Here is a 26,070-nt window from a genome sequence, read left to right on the forward strand (position 1 = left end):
GAAGTTTGCCTTTAGCCAGCTGGTAGTTGACTGATGGAACAGACTTCCATCTTTTGTTGTAGAAGTTGATAGCCTAAATAAATTTAAGGCTGCGCTGGACAGGTATTTGGAACGAACAGTGGGGTGAAATGGGTGCGGTTTTTTTTTTTTTTTTTTTTTGGCTGATGCTGCATAAGCTGGCTTTCTTGCATTGTGTGCCTCTACTAACGCTAATGCTAACCATTTAAAAGTTTTGCATATTTACAACCTTTGAGAAAGAGAAGAGCTGGTAGTTCTGAAATAACAGCAGAACAGTTTTTATAGAAAATGGCAAGTTATTTGCTGGAAGTAACAAAAAAAAAAAAAACCACCCTGCTACCCTTTGTATCCTATACAGATTTAGACAATAAGCTTGATGCGCCTTAATCAATATTGTCAATGGAAACAGTAATGGCCCTAGTACTGAATTATCTGGTACTTTGCTAACAACATTATAGTGACTGCTGAATACGGTGCTGCTTCTTATATTCTCTCTATCTTGTGAACTCCTCTGACCGTTTGGTCGTCCCGGAGTATAAACGGAAAATTTATTTATTTTTTTATTATTACAAGAAGAGAAGTGACGTTTATAACCAATCCTTTGTTTATAGCAATAACCTGCCCATGAAGCCACTTTGCTGCAGATTGTACAGCAGTCCTCTATGTAGAACAATATCAAAGGCCTAATTGTATATTAGAGAATGATGTCAAAATAATTTTCAGCGATATTCATGTCATGGAACGTGAATCATTTCGTGTACCAAAATGATTCACGTTCTTCCCAGAAGTTTATTATAGTGCGATTTTAGGTTTAATAAAATCTAAGATTGTGTGAAGGATTCTTCACGTAATCTTCAATTGTTTTTAACCAAGACATGATCTGGCGGGTTGAGATGCTGATTTGATAATTTTGGGCTACGTTTTACGTACCACAAAGATTAAAAAAAACTAAAAAACCCTGACAGTGATTTTATTCTAATCGCGCGCATTTCAAGTTTTGTACCAATAATGAAATGCTAAAGTGACAGAAAGTGATGAGATGTCATTTCCTTATTAGCAGTTATGGTTTGTGGAAAAGAAAGTTTCTTTCTATGCAGTAGAAATCAGTTATCATAAACAGGTGAAAGATACTGCTTTTATACTTGGGATGAGGGATGGGTATCTGAAAACTTTTTAAATGGGATGAGTACCTGAAAACTTAAAATACTGATTTATCAGAATGACGATGTCTTTTACACATTTATGTATTTTAGCAGTGCTGTATTCTAACAGAAGAGTTTCAATTATTGAGTATATTTGCAGGTTTCTGTTTGTGTTTCGTCTTTTGTGCTTTATCTCTAGAACTTTTAGTCGGCTATAATTGTATACTTGGGCGCACATTATGTGCCCCCAGAGGACAAGGGGCTTCAGGAACGTGTTTTTTGTTATGTAAATTTACATCATGTGTTGACGCTTGTAAAACCTACCGGAACGGGAAAAACAAATTTTTTTGGAATGGTGGGAGATATTAGGAAATTATTAGGAGAAATGATGTGGACAAATGGAAATGACAAAGTCCTATTCCGTGTCTCTTAATTTAGATGTTGAATACTGTAATTTTATATGCATTAATTACTTATGAGCAAATATAACACTACAGGGATATAACCAGAATTCACATTTTGGTGTACGAAGTTTTTGTTAGGTTAATAAGCCAGTGTGTATATCTGTTATATTAGTTTATTTTTATACATACAAAAAAAAAAAAAAAAAAATCAACTACCATTTTAAAATTTAATCTCATTTTGGAATTTTTCTCTCCAAATAATTACTCTTATACCATGCAGGTTTTTTAAAATTAGTTTATTTAGCTTTATTGACTAAATTACAGTTAGTTATGTCTCCAGGACCTTGCCAGAACCCACATTAATCCATACTTTGTTGTACTCTTAACAGCCTCCTGCCTTGCTGAATGCCTACATCTCTCATTGGAAATTAAGTGTAATTAAGTGTATCCCATCCCTTCTACAGGGATGGGATACACTTAAATAGAATGGAAATAAAAATATTTGCTGATGTTATCGAGGTAGTGTCAAGTGTCAGAAAACTGCTATTTTGGGAGGATACACAGACTAATAGATTAACAGTAACTGCAGGCAGAGGTTTAGACCTGTTGGAACATGCAACAGCCTGGAAAGCAAGGTAAGGTACTGGGGATTTCAAGGCCTACTGTCACTCAATTTGGAAAATGGAAATACATAAGCTGTGTTAGGGTAACTTATAAGCAAGAAGAGTTGCATGTAGTAGTAGTAGTAGTGGCATGTGATGAAAGAAAGCAAATGTATGAGCTTATGCAGCATCAGCCAAAAAAAAAAAAATCACACCATTCCCTCCATGTGCCTGTCCAGTTCCTCCTTAAATTTATTCAACCTATCAACTTCCACAACGACAGATGGAAGTTTGTTCCAGCAATTAACCACCCGCTGGCTAAAGGCAAATTTCCACACATCTATTCTACATCTGTCTTTTCTTAATTTGAATTTATGCCCCCTTAGGTTCGTAATCTGAACAAGTGGAAGGATCCCATCAGAATTCAGCGTGCTCAACCCATTCAAAGCCTTATATACCTCAATCAGATCACCGCGCAGGTGCCTAGTCTCCAGCCACTGCAATTTGCAGAACTTAAGCCTCTCTTGGTAAGAGGATCCCCTCATTCCCCTCACCAATCTTGTTGCCCTTCTCTGTACACGCTCAAGTAAATCTACATCCTTCCTAAAATTAGGCCTCCAGACCTGTACGTAGTACTCAAGGCGTGGCCTGGCCTGGCCATTGCCTTATACAGAGGGATAATCACCTCCTTTTCCCTGCTAGCAAAATTCCTATATATCATTGACAAAACCCCATGACCTGCCCTGGCAGCCTGTCGACATTGCTCAGATTACTTCATATCTGACTGCACAATTACTCCCAGGTCTTTTTCATTTTCTACCACCTTAAGTGTAGTACCACACAGTTGGTATGTTTCTCTGGGGTTACTTCTACTCATATGCAGTACTTTGCATTTGTCAAGGTTAAACTTCAGTTGCCACTTCTTAGCCCATCTGCCCAAATTATCTAGATCCTGTTGCAGTAGCACACTGCCATTACTGTCATTAACAACCCTGCCAACCTTTGTATCATCTGCGAACTTCGACATTAAGCCTGATATACCTTCATCAATATCATTGATAAATATACAAAACAACAGTGGACCCTGTGGGACTCCACTAATAACATTAGTCCAAGAAGAGCAGCACTCATTGATTACCACCCTCTGTCTTCTCCCACTTAACCATCCCTTTATCCATTGTAGCAACTTACACTTAATACCATTCTGCTCCAATTTGTACAATAGTCTTCCATGCGCAACAGTGTCAAAAGCTTTCCTAAAATCCAAATATATGATATCAAAATTATTTTTTGCATCCAGTTCCTTTGTAACCACATCATAATATCCTATCAAATTTGTCAGACAAGACTTTCCCTTAACAAACCCATGCTGTGTCTGAATTATTGCTGCAGTCTTGTCTAGATGATCCTGCAATGCATCTTTAACCAGCGACTCCATTATTTTACCAGGAACAGAAGTTAAACTAACTGGTTTGTAATTACTCATGTCACCCTTCGATCCCCCTTTGGGGATACATTTGCACATCTCCATGTATACCAGTGCTACAAGCATAATAAATAAATTTCATGAATTTGAAGTGCTGGTCAACTCATCATGCAGACATTGTGTGGATATCAGCAATGTGGTGTCACTAAGATATAAGGGATGCAGAATATGAGAAGTACAATGCATATAGAAAGGACAGACAGGACAGGAGAGGTTATGCTCTTAATTAAAAAGCATATAAATTCTATGGCAGTGCATACAGTTGACATGGGTGGTCAATGCAATGCTAAGTCAGTTAGGCTTGACATGAGCACTGGGAAAAGCAAAAATGAGAGTAGTAGTGTGTTATAGGCCTAATGACTCTGATGAGTACAACAAACAATATAGTGAAATAATGAACCAGTAAATCAGAATTTCTTATAATCGGGAATTTTAACCTTCCAGATATTGATTGAGTAACAAGTCACTGGAACTTGCGAGTTGCTCACTCAAATACTAGTAATACTTTTTGGATTTATGGGTGACTTTTCTACAGTGGCATGTTAGATAGGCAAGAGGAGAGAGAGCAATATTCTTGATCTGATCTGATCTGATTAGCAGTGATTCTTCATATGTTGAGAATTTGCAGATAAAAGAACTACTAGGTGGCAGTGATCACAGTGTACTGATGTGGGATTTACATAAAGATGTAACTGCCAACAAGGGCAGAGGGAATGGTTTTTTGCTTTCATAAACGTAACTGCAGTGATCTCAGACAGTTTTTAAATTCTATGCAATGGGACCAACAGATGATGTTACCAACAGCCAATTCAAAATGGGAAACATTTAGGAAAGTAATCATAGAAGCTACTAGGTTTTTCATACCAACAAAGGAATACTATTTAAAGTTTAGACCTAAATGATGTCAGATGAACTATTGAGACAGAAGGCACAGAAGAAAACTGCATGAAGTGTATATAAATTATGTGATGTGGTATATATAAATTAGTCTGTAATCAAGTCACAAAGGAAGTTAGGCAAGCTAAGGCAGATTATGAGAAATCTCTGGCAAAGAAACGCAGGAAAGACTTCTATTCTTATATTAACAGTGGAAGGAAGGTATTGAGTCACATTTGGCCACTTGATGTTAATGGGTTAACTGTTGATGACCCTGCTCAGGTTGCTGACAAATTGAATAGGTATTTTGCCAATGTGCCATCAAGCAACAAGAACAAGGTATTTTGCATCAATATTCACACATGAGAATTCTTTAGAATTTCGAACGAATGGAGGTGTGAAATGGAAGTGTTTTTTTTTTTTTTTTTTTTCTTTTGGCTGATGCTGCATAAGCTTGCTTTCTTGCATCATATGCCTCTACTAATGCTAATGCTAATATCAAAAAGCCTATCAATAAAGAAGTTGAGTATTACTGAAAATAATTATTGTAAGACGGGCATATTGTTTGTTATGCAAGAGTAATAATATAATAGAAAAGAACAAATACTGTGTAAATTATCATGTGTGAAATTTATAAGAGTAATTGAAGTTGCACATAGGACACAATGGTTGTGTCCTATATGCAACTTTAATTATGCTTAACTTTTGGAGCTACCTTGCACCCTGTTTCTGAGGCTTAACTCTTTAATTGCCCCTATAAATTTCTCACATGTTAATTATTCCACCTTTTATTCTTTTCTATTCTGTTAGTGGTGCATTGTAGGCCTACTTGTTGATGTGCCAATAAAACTCAAATGAAATCTAATTTTTTTCTGTTAGCATATGAATGTTTTTATTTTTCAATAAGTGGAGATTTTATAGTATATTTTAAAGTAATTATGATATAATGCATTGGCGTGCATACAAGTATATTATGACATACTTGCATGTAGGAGGCAACTAGAGGGAAGAATACTCTTGATTTGATTATCAGCAGTGATTCTTCATGCGTTGAGAATCTGCAGATAAATGAACCACTAGGTGGCAGTGATCACAGTGTGCTGAAGTGGGATTTACTCAAAGAGGTAACTACCATTAGGGGTAAAGGGAAGGGTTATTGCTTCCGTAAAGGCGACTACGATGGACTGAGACAGTATTTAAATTCTATACAGTGGGACCGACTGATGATGTTACCAACAGCAAATGCAAAATGGGAAGCATTCAAAGAACTTATCTTGGAAGCTACTAGGCTTTACATACCAACTAAGAAATATTGTTCAAGGTTTAGGCCTAAATGGATGTCAGATGAACTGATGAGGCATATGGCAGAGAAAAAACATGCATGGGATACATACAAATTAACACATGACACAGAAGCCTATGATAGATACAAGTTGATCTGTAACCAAGTTACAAACGAGGTTAGGCAGGCGAAGGCAGATTACAAGAAATCTTTGGCAAGGGATGCAAAGAAAAACAGCAAAGAGTTCTTTACTTATGTAAACTCTAGAAGGAAGGGGATGAATCAGATTGGTCCACTTGATATTGATGGGTCAACTGTTGATGATCCTGTTCAGGTAGCTAACAAACTAACTGAATATTTTGCATCCACATTCACACATGAGGAGTTATTTAGCGAGGGGAAAGCCAGAGGTGTATTCAACTCTAGCAGTAAGCTAGAGAATCTTGTAATAACTGAGAGTAAAGTGGAGGAGAAATTGTTGAAGATAAACACAAGAAAGGTACCCGGGGTGGATGGGATCTATCCAGTTATATTAAAGGAGGCAGCAAAGGAAGTAAGCAAACCCTTAGCCATAATTATGAGAGCTTCCTTGGACTCAGGGGAGGTACCCACAGACTGGAGATGTGCAAATGTGATCCCAATTCACAAAGGAGGATCAAAGGCTGACACAAGTAATTATAGACCTGTGAGTTTAACTTCTGTTCCAGGAAAATTAATGGAGGCACTAGTTAAAGAAGCACTGCAGGATCATTTAGACAAGACTTCAGTTATAGCTCGGACACAGCATGGTTTTGTTAAGGGAAAGTCTTGCCTGATCAATTTGATTGGATACTATGATGCAGTCACAAAGGAACTGGATGCAGGGAATAACTTTGATATTATATACTTGGATCTTAGAAAGGCTTTTGATACTGTTGCACATGGAAGACTGCTGCACAAATTGGAGCAGTGTGACATTGGAGGCAAATTGCTGCTGTGGATAAAGGGGTGGCTGAGGGGGAGAAGACAGAGAGTGGTAATCAATGGACACTGCTCGTCGTGGACTAATGGTATTAGTGGAGTCCCTCAGGGCTCAGTGTTGGGTCCATTATTGTTTTCTGTATTTATAAATGATATTGATGATGGTATATCAAGCTTAATGTCCAAGTTTGCAGACGATACAAAGGTAGGCAGGGTTGTCAAGGACACTACTGACACTATGCTGCTGCAACAGGATCTGGAAAGGTTGAGCAGATGGGCCGAGAGGTGGCAAATGAAGTTTAACATTGACAAATGTAAAGTACTACACATGGGAAACAGCAACCCCAGAGCAACGTATCAACTCTGTGGTACTACGCTGACAGTGGTAGAGAATGAAAGGGACCTGGGGGTGGTTGTGCAGGCAGATATGAAGTTCTCTGAGCAGTGCAGATGGGCTGGAAGAGTAGCTCATGGTGTATTGTCAATGATATATAGGAATTTTTCTAGCAGGGATAAGGAGGTGATTATTCCCTTGTATAAGGCAATGGTCAGGCCACACCTAGAGTACTGTATACAGGTCTGGAGGCCTCATTTCAAGAAGGATGTAGGGATGCTGGAACGAGTACAGAGAAGGGCAACACGATTGGTGAATGGAACAAAGGGGTGGAACAAAGGGGTGCTGACAGGTGGCAACTGAAGTGTAACATTAAGAAATTTAAACTACTGCATATTGGTAGCAGTAGAGCTACTAGAATGAGTACAGAGAAGGGAAAAAAGATTGGTGAGTGGAACAAAGGGTTGCTGTGATTATTATTTTTGTTGCACTTATATTATTTCTCTCTGATTGGTGGATTCCACTCCATGACGGGTACTGCTACCAAGTACACAGGATGGTTGTAATATCTGGTGTTACTGTTGGTCGAGGAACTCTCTGACTATCCTAGAGGTTTGCGACTTTCCGGAGTTCCTTGTAGGTGGTTGTTACTTCTTGCATATACCAAATCTCCTTGACCTTATGTCTCAGATTCGTGTACTTCCTATTTTTTTCTCATGGGTTAGTTTTCTTGACATTGCTAGTTGGACACTACTATGTCAATCGGGTAGGTAGCCTTTTCCATCTTGTCCACAAGGGTTATGTAGAGTCTGTTGTGCCGGATAGTCTTATTCGTTATGATGCAGTCCAGTACAGCTTGTGGGTTGGGGTCTCTAGTACTGCCTGGGGTTCGTACTTGTAGTATGGTACACTTTCTTTGGTCAACTGGTATTTCTGCTAGCTCTGATGTTTTATCCTGGCTACGTAGTCGTATCTATGAGCGTACTCAGTCAGGGTGATCATTTTGCATCCCCCCCTGTGATGTGTTGGATCGTTTCTGAGGCCAGGTGGCATTGTTGACATGTGTCATCTGACATTCCGGGCTCCTTTGTGATGTATTTTCTATAGCTTCTGGTGTTGATTACCTGGTCTTGGATGGCCAGCATGAATCCAAGCATGATGGTCATGCATGCAGCATGATGGTCATTTAGTGTCTGCCCTGGAGAGTCTTCTTTGTCCATCCTTCTAGCTTCGTTTCTTATGCCGTCTGGGTGGGAGTGGGCTTCTCACTTAGGTTGAGTGGGGTATACCACTCATCTATCTTCCTTAAGGCCTGGTGGAGTGATGTTGCATTGTTCTTGAAGTAATCCCTCATTATTATTATTATTAGCCATATGGTACAAGGAAGCATGAGACTTATGCTGCACCAGCCAAAAAAAGGAAAAAAAAAATTACGAATTACCCTGAGAGAGAGAAAGAGAAGTAGAAAGGAATCACCAAGAAAGAGAAGAATGATGATATCCAGCTCAAGACCCTGTGTTTGCCAAGCCCATACTCACCAGATGTGAGCCCCCTGGGGTTACCAAGAAAGGCTTAAGTTCTGCAGATTGCAGCATCTGGATACTAGGCACATGTGAGGTGTTAGGCCTTGAATGGTTTGAGCAAGCTCAGATTACTCACCTGAATAGACCTGAGGGGAAATAAATTCAAATTGAGCAAAGGCAGTTGTAGAATAGATGTGTGGAAATTTGCCTTTAGCAAGCGGGTGGTTGATAGTGGGAAGAAACTTTCAAGGCAGAACTAGACAAGTATTTTGAGTGAATGGATGGGTGAAATGGGGAGGGGATTTTTTTTTTTGGCTGATGCTATGTATGCTTGCTTTCTTGTATCGTATGCCTCTACTAATGATAATGCTAATTAGAAGCCTAATGTCTCTTTAGTTCTCTCTCAGCAAAATTGTTGGGTATGTCTTAGCATTAGCATTAGCAGAGGCATATGATGCAAGAAAGCAAGCTTATTCAGCATCAGCCAAAAAAAAACAAAAAAAAAAAAAAACCCCACTCCCATTTCACCCCTCCGTTCGTTCGAAATACCTGTCCAGTTGAGCTTTAAATTTGTTTAGGCTATCAACTTCAACAACAAGTGATGGAAGTCGGTTCCACCAACCAACCACCCGCTGGCCAAAGGCAAATTTCCGCACATCTATCCGACATCCGTCCTTCCTCAATTTGAATTTATGCCCTCTGAGGTGATTATTCTGAGAAGGATGAAGAATCCCATTGGCATTGAGCATGCTCAAACCATTCAAAGCCTTATACACCTCTATCAGATCACCTCGCCGGTGCCTAGTCTCCAGACTCTGTAATTTGCAAAACTTAAGCCTTTCTTCGTAAGAGCAACCCTTTGTTCCATTTACTAATCTTGTTGCCCTTCTCTGTACCCGTTCCAGCAGCTCTACATCCTTCTTGAAATGAGGCCTCCAGACCTGTATACAGTACTCAAGATGTGGCCTTACCATTGCCTTATACAAGGGAATAATCACCTCCTTATCCCTGCTAGAAAAATTCCTGTATATCATTGACAAGACACCATGAGCTACTCTTGCAGCTCGTCTGCACTGCTCAGAGAACTTCATATCTGCCTGCACAATTACCCCCAGGTCCTTTTCATTCTCCACCACTGTCAGTGTAGTACCGCAGAGTTGATACGTTGCTCTGGGGTTACTGTTTCCCATATGCAGCACTTTACATTTGTCGATGTTAAACCTCATTTGCCACCTCTCAGCCCATCTGTTCAACCTGTCCAGATCCTGTTGCAGCAGCATAGCGTCAGTATTGTCCTTAACGACCCTGCCAACCTTTGTATCATCTGCAAACTTGGACATTAAACTTGATATCCCATCATCAATATCATTCATAAACACCGAAAACAACAACGGACCCAACACTGAACCTTGAGGAACTCCACTAATAACATTAGTCCACGTTGAGCAGTGTCCATTGATTACCACTCTCTGTCTTCTGCCACTCAACCATCCCCTTATCCATAGCAGCAATTTGCCTCCAATGCCACACTGCTCCAATTTGTGCAGCAGTCTTCCATGTGCAACAGTATCAAAAGCCTTTCTAAGATCCAAATATATAATATCAAAGTTATTCCCTGCATCCAGTTCTTTTGTGACTACATCATAGTATCCAATCAAATTGGTCAGGCAAGACCTGCCCTTAACAAAACCATGCTGCGTCTGAGCTATAACTGAATTCTTGTCTAGATGATCCTGCAGTGCTTCTTTAACCAGTGCCTCCATTAATTTACCTGGAACAGAAGTTAAACTAACAGGTCTATAATTACTTGTGTCAGCCTTTGAACCTCCTTTGTGAATTGGGGTCACATTTGCACATCTCCAGTCCATAGGTACCTCCCCTGAGTCCAAGGAAGCTCTCATAATTATGGCTAAGGGTTTGCTTACTTCCTTTGCTGCCTCCTTTAATATAACTGGATAGATCCCATCCACCCCAGGTGCCTTTTTTATGTTTATCCCCAACAATCTCTCCTCCACTTTCCTCTCAGTTATTACAAAATCATCCAGCTCACTGCCAATGCTTACTTTACCTACATCATTCTCCTTCCTGAATAACTCCTCATGCATGAATGTAGATGCAAAATACTCGTTTAGATTGTTAGCCACCTGAGCAGGATCCTCAACTGTTGAACCATCAATATCCAGTGGACCAATCTGATTCATCCCTTTCCTTTTCGAGTTCAAGTATGTAAAGAACTCTTTTCTGTTTTTCTTTGCATCCTTTGCCAAGGATTTTTCATAGTCTGCCTTTGCCTGCCTAATCTCCTTTGTGACTTGGTTACAGACCAACTTATATCTATCATAGGCTTCCATGTCACCCATTAATTTGTATGTATCCCATGCATTTTTCTTCTCTGCCACATGTCTCATTAGTTCATCTGACAACCATTTAGGCCTAAACCTTGAACAATATTTCTTAGTTGGTATGTAAAGCCTGGTAGCCTCCAAGATTAGTTCCTTGAATGCTTCCCATTTTGAGTTTGCCATTTTGAGTCTTTGACATCAACTTTTGATTTATGCTTTCTGTATTGTTCATTGTGCTTGTGGCTGAATTCACAGGGTTTAATCATGCTTTAATTTCATTTCATGCAATCTGTATTTTTATTTGAACTAAAAATATTTATAATTTTGAGACTTGTAAACTTTGTATTTTTTATATCACATCAAATCTTTGAATATTTATTTGAAATTTAAATATCTGGAACATTTATATATATAATGATGTATTTTTTTTTTTTTTTTTAATAGAATGAACAACATTCATTCATTAGTTCCCCCTGATAGTAATATTTTTTCATTGCTTCAAGAATTCAATGATGTAAGATTGTCCAGTGGTGATAATCTTGAAAAAAATACAGAGAAAGTGTGCAAGGAGTATTCTAAAATACCAGAGGAATACCATTCAGGTGTGTATGTATTATTTATTTATATATAATAGGGGGCTTCACCCCCTGCTTGCTGCTTTCGCTTCTTTTGATAAAATAAAATACAGAAACTTTCGACACTGTACGCGTGTCTCTTCCTCAGTTACGAATACATAAATACGTTACTGTATAGATAAAATATCGGTACACCATAGACAACTCTTAAAGAAAAACTACGAGTGTGGTGTGAAAGGCATAATTTCATCTGCATCTCATATTGTGCTTAACCTTCTCTATGAGTTACCGCATATTGCACTACCTCGAATAAGTAATGCTTCACTAATAGAGAAGACTATTGTTACTTATTCTTGGTGGGTGCCACCACCCAGATGGCACTTTTTCAAAACTAGTTGGCTTTTCAACTTTTCTTTAAGAGTTGTCTATGGTGTACCTATACTGATATTATATAGATATAGAATCTTAAACTCTTAAAATATTGTCTTGTTGCATTTAGTATTTAAATAAATACGTTACATATAGAAATCAAGAATGGTACCACGTGGTCATATTAGATAAACCATGTGACCACGCTTAAACAGAAGCTTGTTTTACCACAGTAAAACAAGCTTCTGTTACGTATTTTTATATTTGTTACGTATTATCACATAACCCACATCTCTCTCTCTCTCTCCTCCCATTGGCTGAATAAATATCACTAGGAGGAAAATTATTTTAATGTATAGAAAGATTTTTTTTTATTTTTTATTCTTTTTTTTTCCAGTAAATTTCCAGAATTTCAGTAAAGGGGTCTATGACAGTTTAAGGCGTTACGTGGCATCTATGAATTTTGCAGATTGTAGAGGGATGTTGAATATATTAGAAATATGGAATATTTTTAAAGCAGTAATCACAGAAGTTATGAATGCCTATAGATTAGAGCATCAGTTATCTGGAATAATCGATGTCAGACCTCTTCCGGAGAGCCAAATTGTCTGGATAATTGAATGTAAAGTAAGATTAAATTTATTTAATCTTACCTTATGGTTAAATTAAATAATTAAGATTAATTAAATAAAAAAAATTATAAACCAATCCTGGGAAAACAGAAACATCCATCCAGGCATTTTTATACAAAACAGGAAAATTAGAAATATTTTTAAATGCGCTCAATTTTTTCGACTTACCGATAGCAAACACAGACAATCTGTGCATCCCAGTAGCAGCATTTGCACTCATAGCAATTGTAACTCGCTCTTTTCTCATCTTAAAACCTGGTGTAGGCATTTCTCTCTTAGTGGCTAGGGTTTTTCTCGGTAATGCTTTCCATAATAAGCTCGTCTCATCAATATTATAAACATTTCTTTCTCTTAATTTGCTATAACTGAAGCAAACTTACTTTTAAAGGACAGTGCAGAAAGTAAGTTTGCTTCAGTTAGAAAGTTTCTAAGACTGCAGAAAGTTTCTTGCCTTGAATATCTAGTTCATGTATACCGTGTCTTAGTTTAAAGTTTTTCAGCTAACCTGTGCTTGCCTTAAAATTTTTGTTACCTCTTAATTTTCGATTAAAATCCAATGCTTTTTCACACAACATTGAGCCAGACACTGGTTCACCTAAACTTTGCTTCTGAAGAAACCACTCTCTAAAGCAGCATTTTCAGGTTTCAGCATAGTCTTTTTCCTGCTAGATCCTCTATCCATAATCGACACATCCCATTATAGCATTCTAATTTTTCTTTATATCCTAAATTGTTGAAGGTCCCACATTAAATTCTTTGGAGAGATTGCCTAAATTTTCACCTTTTCTAATTCTATTAATAATTTCCTTTTTCTTTTTGTAATGTTAAAACTACTCGGTTTCTTTTTATTTACATTTTTCCGTAAAAAATTGAGAAAAATAATAAATCACACAGTTTTGGGCTGTATTATTCTTACCGAATATGGAGCTAAATTAATCTGAAAGTCACTAATGGTTTCCGAGAAAACCTGGTAGTCTCTGTGATATTTTTCTAAAGCAAATTTCTGAAGGTCACGTAGAATTCTAGAGGTCACAACCATAAAACAGTAAAAACAATTTGCAGTTTTCTGTTTATTGGGCCTTTTGTTTGTACAATCTGTTATAAATGGGTAGTAAACTCAATCTTTCTCTTATTAGAATCAAAATTCAATTTGCAGTCATGATCACTATAACCGGTGCTTACTGTACTACTGTTAAGAAAAGAAGAAAGTTCAACCTTTCAAATTATTCCTGATAACTGACTTCCGGATAGCCGATGTTTTATTATGTGATTAAGAGAATATAGCACGAAGAGGCTGCTGAGATGTACGAATAAGAAGCTGGCCAGTCTAATAAAGCAGAAAAAAGGTGGCAAAGTTATAAACCACTGAAGAGTACTGAAGCCTACAACAGCTCCAAGTTGATGTGTAATAGTAACAAGAAAAGATTACGGTGTCCAAGGTTAATTATGAGAAAACACTTGGCTAAGAGAGCAAAGAATGGGGACAAGGAATTTTTCATGTATCTGAATACAAAGAAGAAAACAAATCAGATTACATCCTTCTCTACTGAGTGTGGGAAAGTCATAGATGACTCTGTTGATGAATTGAATAAGTACTTTGCATTGATATTTATTAGCATTAGCATTAGTAGAGGCATATGCTGCAAGAAAGCAAGCTTATGCAGCATCAGCAAAAAAAAAAAAAAAAAAAAAAAACGTTCCCATTTTTTTCACCCCTCCATTCGTTCCAAATGCCTGTCCAGCTCAGCCTTAAATTTATTTAGGCTATTAGCTTCCACAACAAAAGATGGAAGCCTGTTCTACCAATCAACTATCCGCTGGCTAAAGGCAAATTTCCGCACCTCTATTTATTGACAAAAAATCCTTCATAGTGAGGAGAGGCCAGGTGATTGAAGCTGGATACCATGAAATTAATGATATTGAAATTAAAGAAAATTATTTATTAGAAAGACATTCAAGCTGAAAGGCAAGTAAGTATCCTGTAGTTGACTACATATATCCAGTAATTTTGAGGGAGGTGGCCAGAGAACGCATGAACCATTGAGGTTAATTATGAGGGCATCATTGGAGATGCTAACATATTGTCAATACATAAAGCAGTTCTAAGAGTGAAGTTGGTAACTTCAGTCTGGTTAGTCTACTTAAGTGGAAGACAAAATCTTGGAGGCAATGGTTAAGTGTTCAATCGGGTAGTTGGTTACTGGCGCCTCCGTAGCCAGGTGGGCAGGAGCAGCAGTGCGTAGCACACTCTCCTTGATTAGACCGGGGTTCGAGCCCGTACGTCCACCAAATACGGAGGATGTGGAAAGGTCGGAATGACCACCGCATATCCCTGGAGCAATATGGCCTTAGTTGCTAATGCTCCTAAAAAACCAAATAACAACAACAACAAGTTGGTTGGTGACTTCCATCCCTTGTTGTGGAAGTTGATATCCTAAATAAATTTAAGGCTCAGCTGGACAGGTATATCGAACGAACGGAGGGGTGAAGTGGAAGTTTTTTTTTTTGGCTGATGCTGCATAAGCTTGCTTTCTTGCATCATATGCCTCTGCTAATACTAATCCAGGGACATTTAGATTGAAATAGCATTCTGGACATATAACATGGTTTTTTTTAAGGAAATTTCCTTTTTGTTAAGGAAAAGTCATGTTTAACTAATCTGGTTACTTATTTTGACATAGTTACCCATGAGCTGGAGATAGATTTTGAACAATTTTGAACATTTTTTTTTTTTTTTTTTTTTTTGATTTTGGCAAAGCATTTGATTTAGTCCCTCATGAGAGGTTACTGTTTAATCTGGAACATATTGGCATTACTGGAAAAATTCTAAGATGGATCACAGGGTGGCTCCAGGGTAGAAGGAGGAGGGTTAGAGGGTTACGATTAATGGATATTCTTCAAATTGGTGTAATGCCAGAAGAAGGAGTCCTCAAGGATTGGTTCTTGGACCATTATTGTGTCTGAATTTCATAAACAATATTGACAAAACAGTAGAGGGCATAATGTTGAAATTTGCAGCTGTGCTGATTGGAAGAGTTGTTAATGATTATTGCCAAGTAGTGCTCCTTCAGGGTGACTTGAACAGCCTTCAGGAATGGTCAGAAAAGTGGCAGCTATATTTTAATGTGGCAAAGTGAAAGGTCTTCCCTTTGGGAAATAGTCACCCAAAAATAACTTATAAATTTAGTGGGATTGAATAAAAAAAACAGTAGAGGAAGAAAGAGATCTGGGAATTATGATACGGACAGATATCTGAGTGGTGTAAACAGATGATCAGGAAAGCCATAGTGTCTTGGATATAGACTAGCCTGGAGAGATAGAAAGGTCTAATTCCACTGTATAAAGGAATTGTAAGACTGCACTTGGAATACTGTGTCCAAATATGGAGACCCCATCTAAAAAACACTGAGTTTCTTGAAGGGATCTTCAAAGATGGGCAACTCACATGGTGAGTGAAGTTTATAATGCTGTGAAAGGGGTTAATAAAATGAATTTAGTATAGTTACTTTTGAAAGGGTTAGTAAAAGGAATTTTCACTGTTATAATGAATTTCAGAAGTAGGGGTCATAAATTCAAGTTACGAGGAAAAGAGGTTTAGACTAAATCATGGCAAGTTTTCTTTTATCCAGTGAGTTGTTGATTACAGTTGTATAAGTTGCTTCCACAGGTAGTTGAGACTGACAGTTTGAAGGAATTCAATGATCAACTGGATAGTTACCTAAGTGATGAGGAGGGAAGCACATAATTTGTATTTTCTTTTCTAATTTTTTTTTTTTGGTCAGTGCAGTAAAAGGCTTGACTAATACTGATCCTAATACTAAGTGGAGAAATGCCATCAGCATTTGAAGACTTGAATCAAGATTGTTCAGGATTCTTACAGCAGAGCTATTGGCTGAAATTCTGCCCATCCATACTTTCACTTCTGTTGCACCCGAATGACTTTATTGCATCCTGATCTTAAGATAAAGCTGCCTTACTTAACAACTTATTTTTCCTCAACTCGTGCATTGATGTTTTTGCTAAATCAGTAAATATCACACTGAGTGCCTTCTATATAATGTCTTCCTTAATTTTCCAAAGAATAGAGTAGATTCTTCTACTATAGAAAGGTACTATACAATAAAAATAATATATTAAATGTACTTAATGTTGCAAATTCGATGATTTTAATATCTATCTTCTTCAAGGGTCAGCTGTCAAAACATTACTTTTTGCTGCATTTCTGTTGGTTTTGATTGCTGACCCTTGAAGAAGACATCAAAATCATCGACTTTGCAACATTAAGTACATTTAATATTTTATTTTTATTTTACAGGTACCTTTTTTTTTTATTCCATAATTTCAACTTCTGGTTTCATTATACCTACTCTCCCTTTGCCACATTCATTATCTACTTATATATATATATATATAATTACTACTATAAGAGTGTAATTGGTACCCTATCAGTACTCAAAGTGTGTTAAAACTTTAGCATAAAAGTATTAGGTGGGTCATTAGGCCAAAATAACCTATAAAGACTAAGATAGCCTGTGCTGATTTACTTCGTTATACCCTAGAAATTAACATATAATTAGCAATAAAATAAAATAATGATTATGTGGCTAATTATTGATAATTGGATACACTGAATGGCCCTTTTTTAAGGGCTAACACTATTCAGTATATCCTATCAATACTTAGCAAGGCTATCTGTTTCAGATTGTTATCTGCCTGTTTAACTAGATCCAAATAATAAAAATTAAGGCAACTATACTTAAATTGAAATTTAACAGCAAACAGGCAAGATAACAGCTAGCCAGACAGATAGCTTTGAAACAAATAATACAGAAAATGAGTGCCATGAGTGCCAAACCATAATTTTCACTTGAGTTGTGGTAATTAAAACTATTATGCCATTAAAATTATTTGAGTAATAACTTGAATATGTGCCATAGCTAAAATATATATACATATGACTTCATTTTTATTTAAAATTAAAATGACATGTATATTGTTTACTCATAGCTTGGCTACCTGAACATCCACATTATGATAAAAGGATTGAGAATTTTGATAAAATAACGCAAAATAGTCTCGCTAAGCTAAATGAAATGATTAAAAGTAGTGAGAAAGAAACAGAATCTAAGAAGAAATGTGTAGACGTAGTAAGAGAAGAACTGGCTGATATAAAGAAAAATATTAAGGATTATGAAAAACAACTGAAAGAGTTACAACTTGAAAAGGAAAGTCTGAAGCAAGTAGACAGGTATGTAACTCAGAAAATTTATTTTCCTTAAAATGACAGATATTAGTAAAGAATTAACTTAATTTTTTTAAATTTGTGTTAGTAAATGAGTTCTCAACTGTTAGTACTATCTTTTAGACAGTACTAACTTTTAGACAGAGGAGGCAATACCTGAAATTTTGATAAAATGTCTGCTGTTGCCTCTGTCAAAACGTAGATGTTGAAAATCATTTTTTGCATGCCAGTTCCTTTATTATTATTATTAATAGCCATATGGTGCAAGGAAGCCTGAGGCTTATGCTGCACCAGGAAAAAAAAGAAAATTCCCAAGTTGCCCTAAGAGAGAGAGAGAGAGAGTCAAAAGTAGAAAGGAATCACCAAGAAAGAGAAGAATGATGATATCCAGCTCAGGACCCTGGGTGTGCCAAGCCCATACTCACCAGATGTGAGCCCTTGGGGTTCATAGTATCAATCAGAGTAGTCAGAGAAGTTGCCCCTTAACTAAATTATGATGACTGCAGTATAACTGCATTCTGTCTTGATGGTCCTGCATTGCTTCTTTAACCAGTGACTCCATTATTTTTTCTGAAATAGAAGTTAAGCTGACATGTCTGTAATTGCTCATGTCAGATTTTGATCCCCTTTGTGAATATGGGATTACATTTGTACATCTCCAGTGTATAGGGACCAACCCTGAATCTGAAGATGTTTTCACAATTATGGATAAGGGTTTTGTTACCTGTTCTGCTGCCTCCTTTAATATAACTGGATAGATTTCAGATGTCCTTCTTACATTTAGCTATAAGACTTTTTCTTCCCCTTTCCTCCATTATCTCAGAATCATTCTACTCCCTACCAGAATTTGACTTACTTTTGGTATCACCATCAGTAAAAAATTCCTAGTGTGAATTGTAGATGCAAAATACCCATTCACTTTGTTAGTAACCTGAAAAAAAAAGCAAAAACTGCTGATGATCCTGCTCAGTTATCTGAGCAGGATCATCAGCAGGTAATCCATTCATATCTAGTGGCCAAATGTGATTCAGTTTCTTCCTTCTACTGCTTACATAAGTAAAAACAAAATCTCTGCAGCTGCTCTACGCATCCTTGGTCAGATATTTCTCGTAATCTGCCTTAGCTTGCCTAAAGCAGATTACGACTCCTTTGTGACTTGATTACAGACAAGTTTATATCTACCATTGGCTTCTGATAATTTATTTGCATTCCGTGCATTTTTTGTTTCTGCGACAAATCTCATTAGTTCATCCATTTAGGTTTATGCCTTGAACTGTATCTCTTAGTTGGTATAAGATGCCTAATTGCTTCTACAATAACATCCCAAAATGCTTCCCATTTAAAATTTGCTGTTGGTAACTTCATCAGTTGATCCCACTGCATAGAATTTAAAAACTGTCTGAGACTGTTGTAGTCACCTTTACAAAAGCAAGAAATCGTTCCCATGCCTTTGACAACAGTTACATATTTAAGTAAATTCCTCATCAATACATTATGATCACTGCTACTTTTTATCTACAGATTCTTAATGTATGAAGAGTCATTATTGATAATCAGTTAGCATTAGTTTTTTTTTTTTTTTTTTATTTATGTAAACCCCAAACACGAGAGGTATTAGAACCTATAGTACTTAGTACTGTGCTTGGGTTGGAGGTTGAGAAGATGAAAGAAGATATTTGTTGACATTGGACTTGAATTTCTGTAGACTGTAATTTTCAGGAAATACGTATGAAGGAAGTTTGTTCTAGAAAATGGCAGTTGAATGAATAAATGAGGAAGATGAAAAGTTGGTTCTGTGAGTTTGAAGTTGGACAATAAATGGATGTTGCCTAGTGGCGGCACGTGTTCGGACTGTTTTGAAAGAGAGAGCGGGAATTATAGAAACCAATTCAGAACAGTGCCCATGGAAATATCTGTAGAAAAGGCATGTAGCAGAAACAGTAGGTCTATGAGACACCGAGTAGAGAGACACTGTTAGAGATGAGTCATTAATTAACCTAACTGCCCTCTTCTGAAGAATCAAGACGCCTGAGAGAGGTTTTGGGGGCACCACCCCAGATATGGGAACAATATTCCATGGTTGGGCGGATTTGTAAAGAGTGAACAGCTGTTTGGAAGAAAAGTAACGCCGAAAGCGACAGAGAAAACCAAGTTTATTAGATGCAGAGGAAGCAATATTTGTAATGTGCTTGTTCCAAGAGAGATTAGAAGTCAGGGTAATCCCCAAAAGAGATATATCAACTTGCCTAGAAATCGGAGCGTCACCAAAGATAAGCATAGGAGCAGAAGAATCCTTTTTGCGAGATATAAGACAAGACAGCTTTAGAAGGATTGAAATCAACTAAGTTGTTTTTGCCCCACTGGAGAATTACCTGGAGATCGGCATTTAAGGAATTGGTAGCAGATTTTCGAGAAGTTGAAGCTGATTGAGCAGGACAAGGTTTCTCAAAATGGAAAGTGGAATGCAATGTGCTATCGTCGGCAAAACTATGGATGGGATTTCCAGTCAATGGAAGAAGGTCATTAATATACAAGAGGAAAAGAGTAGGGGAAAGGACTGAACCTTGGGGGACACCGGCATTAGTGGAGAAGTTAGAAGACAGAGAGCCGTCTACCATCACCCCCAGTGAGCGATCAGAGAGAAAACTGGATAACCAATTACAAAAAACAGTTGGCAAACCATAAGATGGAAACTTGTTTAGAAGACCTTTATGCCGAACACGATCAAAAGCCTTTGAGATGTCAAGGCAACTGCTTGTGTTTCACCAAACTTTTCCATTGAATTATTCCATAAATGGGTAACATAAGCCAGAATATTACCAGTGGATTGACACTGACGGATTCCATACTGGTGATCTTTGATCAGAAGGAAGGTTTCTAGGTAGTTTAAGAGTTTGCGGTTAATTGATTTCTGCATTACTTTAGAAAGAGTAGAAGTAATTGCAATGGGACAATAATTGAATGGGAGGGATTTGTCACCCTTCTTAGGAACTGGCTGGATATGAGCAAATTTCCAAGCAGAAGGAAAAACACCTTTGGAATAAGAAAGTGAAAAAAAGGATGTCACCTACTGATGACGTCACGAACAGCAAATTCTAAGTGGGAAGCATTCAAGGAACTAATCGTGGAAGCTACTAGAACAGGAGTAAGTTCAGGAGCATAGGTTTTGAGAACAAGTGGAAAAATACTATCGAGACCTGGAGCTTTCTTGGCATCAAGATTCGTCAAAATCCCTCTGACATCCTTTTGACGAAAGACCAAAGGAGGCATTGAATGGAGCATGTTGGGAATGGTGGGAGGTCTTTTACCAAGATCGTGAATACGAGTTGGAAGAAAAATGGGATGCTAGCAGGTCAGCTTTATCCTTGGCCGAAGTGACAACAGAACCGTATGGTTTGGAAAGAGGTGGGAGCAGAGATGGGCAAAAGTTGTGGCCAATAGCCTTGGCAAGAAACCAGAATGATCGGCTACTATTAGGGCAAGAAGCAAGTTTTCTACTCTTTAGCCTGTTCACATTCTAGTTTGGACTGATTAATAACTGCTTTACAATTGTTGCAAGCTTTGGTGTAGGCAGAAATCGAAACTGAAGAATTAGAAATAAGCCAATTACGATATGCAACGTTCTTCTCTTGAACAGCCTTAGCACATTTATTTGAAAACCAAGGTCTAGATAAAGGACGAGTTAAAGTGGAGTGCAGGATAAAGGATTCCATTCCCGCAAGAATAATTCCACTGACATGATCTGAGCAAACAGTGACATCAGAAGTTTTGAAACGGTAATCGGCCAAGGAAAAGAAGAAATCTTGCAGGTTATCCCATTTTGCATTCGTGTAATGCCAAACAATACGTGGTTGGGAATAGTTATGAGATAAAGGCTCCATTGAAGAAGAGACAATCACCAAATTGTGATATGAGGTGCCTAAAGGACCTCTCACTTCAGCCATGTACTTAGAGGTGTTGTTTGTGAGAAAAAGATCAAACGTGTTGGCTGTATGGTTTGGATTGTCCGAAATGAACAATCTGTGCAAGGTCATTAGTAATTGCAAAATCCTCAGCATCTCAACCAGCTAGGTCGGCATGACTAGAAAATGGAAGCAAGCTGGAGTTGTGAACATTAAATTCACCAAGGAAAATTACCTCACTGTTAGGAAAGTTGGATTGGAGAAAGTCAAGTTTCAGAGAGAGGAAGTCAAAGAGCTCCAAGTGATTAGTGGAATTGGGAGAATGGTAGAGACAGCAGATGAATTTGACACAATGAGGTAGAGAGATTTTAAGTCACAGAACATCATAAAAAAGAATATTCAAAATTACCAAGTCTCTGACAGGGAATATTGGAACAGACATATGCACAAATACCACTTTTGAGGCAAAAGGAATCATACAGTGAATAATTTGGGCAACTGAGATGAGCAGTAGTTGAATCAACCGATAACTGAGATTCTGTCAGAAAAAGTACATGGGGTTTGGCAGACTGCAAGTGGAAATGGACATCATTGAGATTAGAATTGAGACCACATATATTTGTGAAATGGATTAGGAAGTGTTTGGGCAGTTTAGATCTTTTCGCAGATAAGCTTACTCTATTAGTTTGACAATTCATGGTGTATTCGATAGTAGAAAAAGTGGGTCGGACATGCTGTATGAAGTAATAAAATTTTTGGATATGGTGTACATATGGTAAGAATATACCCAGATCCTTGACATAACGTGGCCTCGACAATGCCCCCTTGCGTACTCACTACTCGGACTCCCTCTAGTCACTGTCTGTCATTGTAGAGGTAGCAAGATTATACACTAGCTGATCCGGAAGCCTCCTAGAGTTAGCAATAGGTTCGGTCTGGTGTACTAACTAGCGGCTGGCCTATGAACTCCGTTTTAGAGCTGTACCCTCGAAATGTAGGAAAAAGATTGGATCTTGCGACGATGTTCATCATAACCTCAAAAGTCATTGATCATACCTCATTATGGAAGAGATGGGGAAGGGTTGATTGGAACTTAGCTCTGGAGACTAAACAGTTGAGGCACATGATGCAAAAAGAAAAGAAAAGAAACCCCTTCCCATTTCATCCATCCGGTCACTCCAAAGAATTTATTTAAGCAGCTATCAACTTCCACAACAACAGATGGAAGTCTGTTCCAGCAATCAACTACCTGATGGCTAAAGGCAAACTTCCGCATATCCATTCTACGACTGTCTTTCCTCAGTTTGAATCTATGCCACCTCAGGTTCTTAATCTGAGCAAGCGGAAGTATTCCGTCAAAATTGAGCCTGCTCAAACTATTCCAGGCCATATGCACCTCGATCAAATCACCTCACAAGTGCCTAGTCTTCAGATGCTGCAGCCTGCAGAACTTAAGCCTTTCTTTGTAAATGCACCCCTTTGTTTCTCCCACCAATCTCGTTGCCCTTCTCTGTACCCGTTCTAGCAACTCTACATCCTTCCTAAGGCTCCGGGTGCCAAGCATTCCATGACCAAGTAATTTCTGTGTGTTCCTCAAAAGAGCCTTCAAGTGGTAGATTATATTTTGTTTCAACAACTGTTTTCTTTATTTATTAATTAGTGTAGCTCTTTCGCACTACAAGAAGTAGGCAAAGGCCCAGAAAGGAAAGTTACTTTTCTGTTTCTATTTCTAATAGTACTAACTAACTTAGCCGCTTGGTCACCTTGTGACACTGCTCCTGCCTCCCCATGGCAGGGCCGGAAACCTGGGTGGTAAAACTAATCCCCAGGGCCAAAAGGACAAAACATGGATTGTGACAATTTTCCACTGATTAGGACTGCAAATCCTCGTTGGATTTGCACATACCTGATAGTGACTCATCCAACCCAAAGAGACTGAGGAAGGATGCTCCCCGAATGGAAAACTCAAGTTTTCTCATTCTGCATTCCCTAACTAACCATTCGTTAGGCAATCTATCACCATTCCTCATTCAAAAATGTGTCTTGAGAGTGTTGCTGGCTCCCCGAAAATGGTACGACGCCTGAAATCTGGTGACCTGCTTGTTGAGACCACCAACTCCAAACCTTCTGAGTCTCTACTCAACTCACCTCATTTAGTGGAGTTCCCATTAAGGTGTCTCCACTGAATGGGACTTAATGAATGTCTCAGAAGAAGAAATTATTCAGGAACTGCAGAATCAGAAAGTCACACAGGCAAAATGAATTATGATGAAAAAAAGATGGCGAACCCCTTCCAACTCGCAGCATAATTTTGACATTCAGCACACTCAATTTACCTTCATCAGTAAAAGCAGGTTATTTGCATTGTCGTATTCGCCCATATATTCCGAACCCAATAAGATGTTACGTGTCAGAAATTCGGACACTCAAACAATCTGTCGAGGTGACCCCATATGTCCTAACTGTGGTTCAAAAGATCATTCCCAGGATGACTGTAATGCCCAGGCTCCGCTCTGCCCCAAATGTAAAGGCAACCATCCAGCCTTTTCTAAAAATTGTGAAAAATGCAAATATGAGAAAAAAAATCCAGAAATATAAAATAGAAAAGAAAGTTTCATTCCCAGAAGCAAGAAAGCAAATTCAGTTAATGACACCTAGATGCATGTATGCTGAAGCCTCTAAAAAGTTTCATTCAGTATCAGTCCAGACTGATACACCAATTCCTCCAAATATCTCTATTTCGTAATGGGCTTGTTCTCTGCTCAGCTCTGTACCTCAACCTTCAAAGCAACAGATTTCAAGCAGAGCTACACACCAGTCACGATACCACATTCTGCCGATGCAGCTCCCATAAGATCCGTCCAAGCAGATAATGCAGATTATAATCGAAAACAGACATTTGACTCCTCCCTTATGGATACTAATGAAATTTCCAGTCAAGGTGATACCGAAACCATTCTGGAGATCCATTCAGATGATGAAATAGACACAAGACCTGTTTTCTCAAAAAGAGATAAGATTAAAATTGACTGAGTCAAACAGACTTCCAAAAAACAGTCAGATTCAGTTCCTTCATCTAAATTGAAACAATGAACAACGTTGTCCGGTGGAATTGTAGAAGCTTTAGGAGCAATATTGATGACATATATATGACATAATTAAGCAGCATAATCCAGTAGGTATCTGCCTACACGAGACATATCTGATGCCTCAGGTATCTCCCTTGATAAAAAATTATACTTTTTTTTAGACAAGATAGACCTGTTGCAAATAATGCTCGTGGTGGAGTAGCCATTCTCATAGATTCACAAGTCCTTGCAGACTCATTTCTTTACAAACCTCTGTAGAAGCCATTGCTACCCGAATAGTAATTGGCATCACTCTGACTCTTGTTTTGATCTATCTACCACCCAATCATCCTTGTACTATTCACGAACTTGAAGATCTTATCCTGTGGTTGCCAACCCCTTTCTGTTTATTGGGCAACTTCAGTGGACACCATCCATTGTGGAGTTCCCCCAATGCAGATGGATGAGGACAACTCATTGAAATGCTCATTGACAGACAAAACTTAACTATCCTAAATACTGGTTCACCAACTTACATCCATTTCCCAACAGGAACAATGTCTGCAATAGATCTGTCTATCTGCTCTCTGATCCGCTTTCCTAGTATTGAGTTGGACAGTTCCTAAACAGTGACCACTACCCATTAATCTGTAAAATTCAAACATCACATTCTTCAACTGGAAAAAACCACATGAAATGTAAATTTTCCAAGGCAGATTGGGCCAAGTATACCTCTCATGTTTCATTTGATAAACAGATCATCGAATCTTTCCCAATTGACACAGTCACTGATCATATCACCAAACAAATTCTAGCAGCTGCATCTATTGCCATCTCATAATCACAGTCAGACCTCTGTAGACCCATAAACTATTGTTGGAATGAGGACTGTAAGAATGCCAAAAAAGAAAAAAAACAGAGTGTGGAATATATTCTGCAAATATCCTACCACTGATAATCTTATAAATTATAAGAAACTCAGAGCCAAGGCCCAACACATCAGAAAGAAAGCTAAAAGAAACTTTTGGATCCGATTTGCAACTTCAGTCAGTAAAAATACTGATGTAAGAATAATATGGAAAAAAATAAGATGACTAAATGGCAAATTTCCTCCATTATCCTCGCCAATTTTTAACTGGAATGGACAAGAGCTCTCTACTCCTATAGATATTGCAAATACTCTAGAGACCATATTCTTCCAGTTGTCTGCCTCGACCTCATACGATCCATCATCAGAAGATCAAAGCTTTAGCTGAAAAATCAAAATTTAACTTAAATGACCGCTTCTCTACCATACAATCAGATACTTACTA

The 26,070-nt window shown here is 38.0% G+C and overlaps 1 protein-coding gene across 1 annotated transcript in view; it reads left to right on the plus strand.

Annotated features, from left to right (window-relative positions):
- The first annotated feature begins 1,099 nt into the window (after positions 1–1,099).
- Positions 1,100–26,070, plus strand: part of LOC150086356 (uncharacterized) — a 69,453-nt gene continuing 44,482 nt past the window's right edge. The window contains exons 1-3 of the mRNA XM_090371326.1: positions 1,100–1,138; positions 11,414–11,571; positions 17,553–17,793. Coding sequence (XP_090227452.1) covers positions 11,415–11,571; positions 17,553–17,793 — 398 coding nt within the window. The 5' untranslated portion in view covers positions 1,100–1,138; position 11,414. The remainder of the gene's footprint in view (positions 1,139–11,413; positions 11,572–17,552; positions 17,794–26,070) is intronic.

The sequence above is a fragment of the Mastigoproctus giganteus genome, chromosome 4 (assembly GCF_048544385.1).
Source record: "Mastigoproctus giganteus isolate SK-2022 chromosome 4, ASM4854438v1, whole genome shotgun sequence".
Classification (NCBI taxonomy): Eukaryota; Metazoa; Arthropoda; class Arachnida; order Uropygi; family Thelyphonidae; genus Mastigoproctus; species Mastigoproctus giganteus.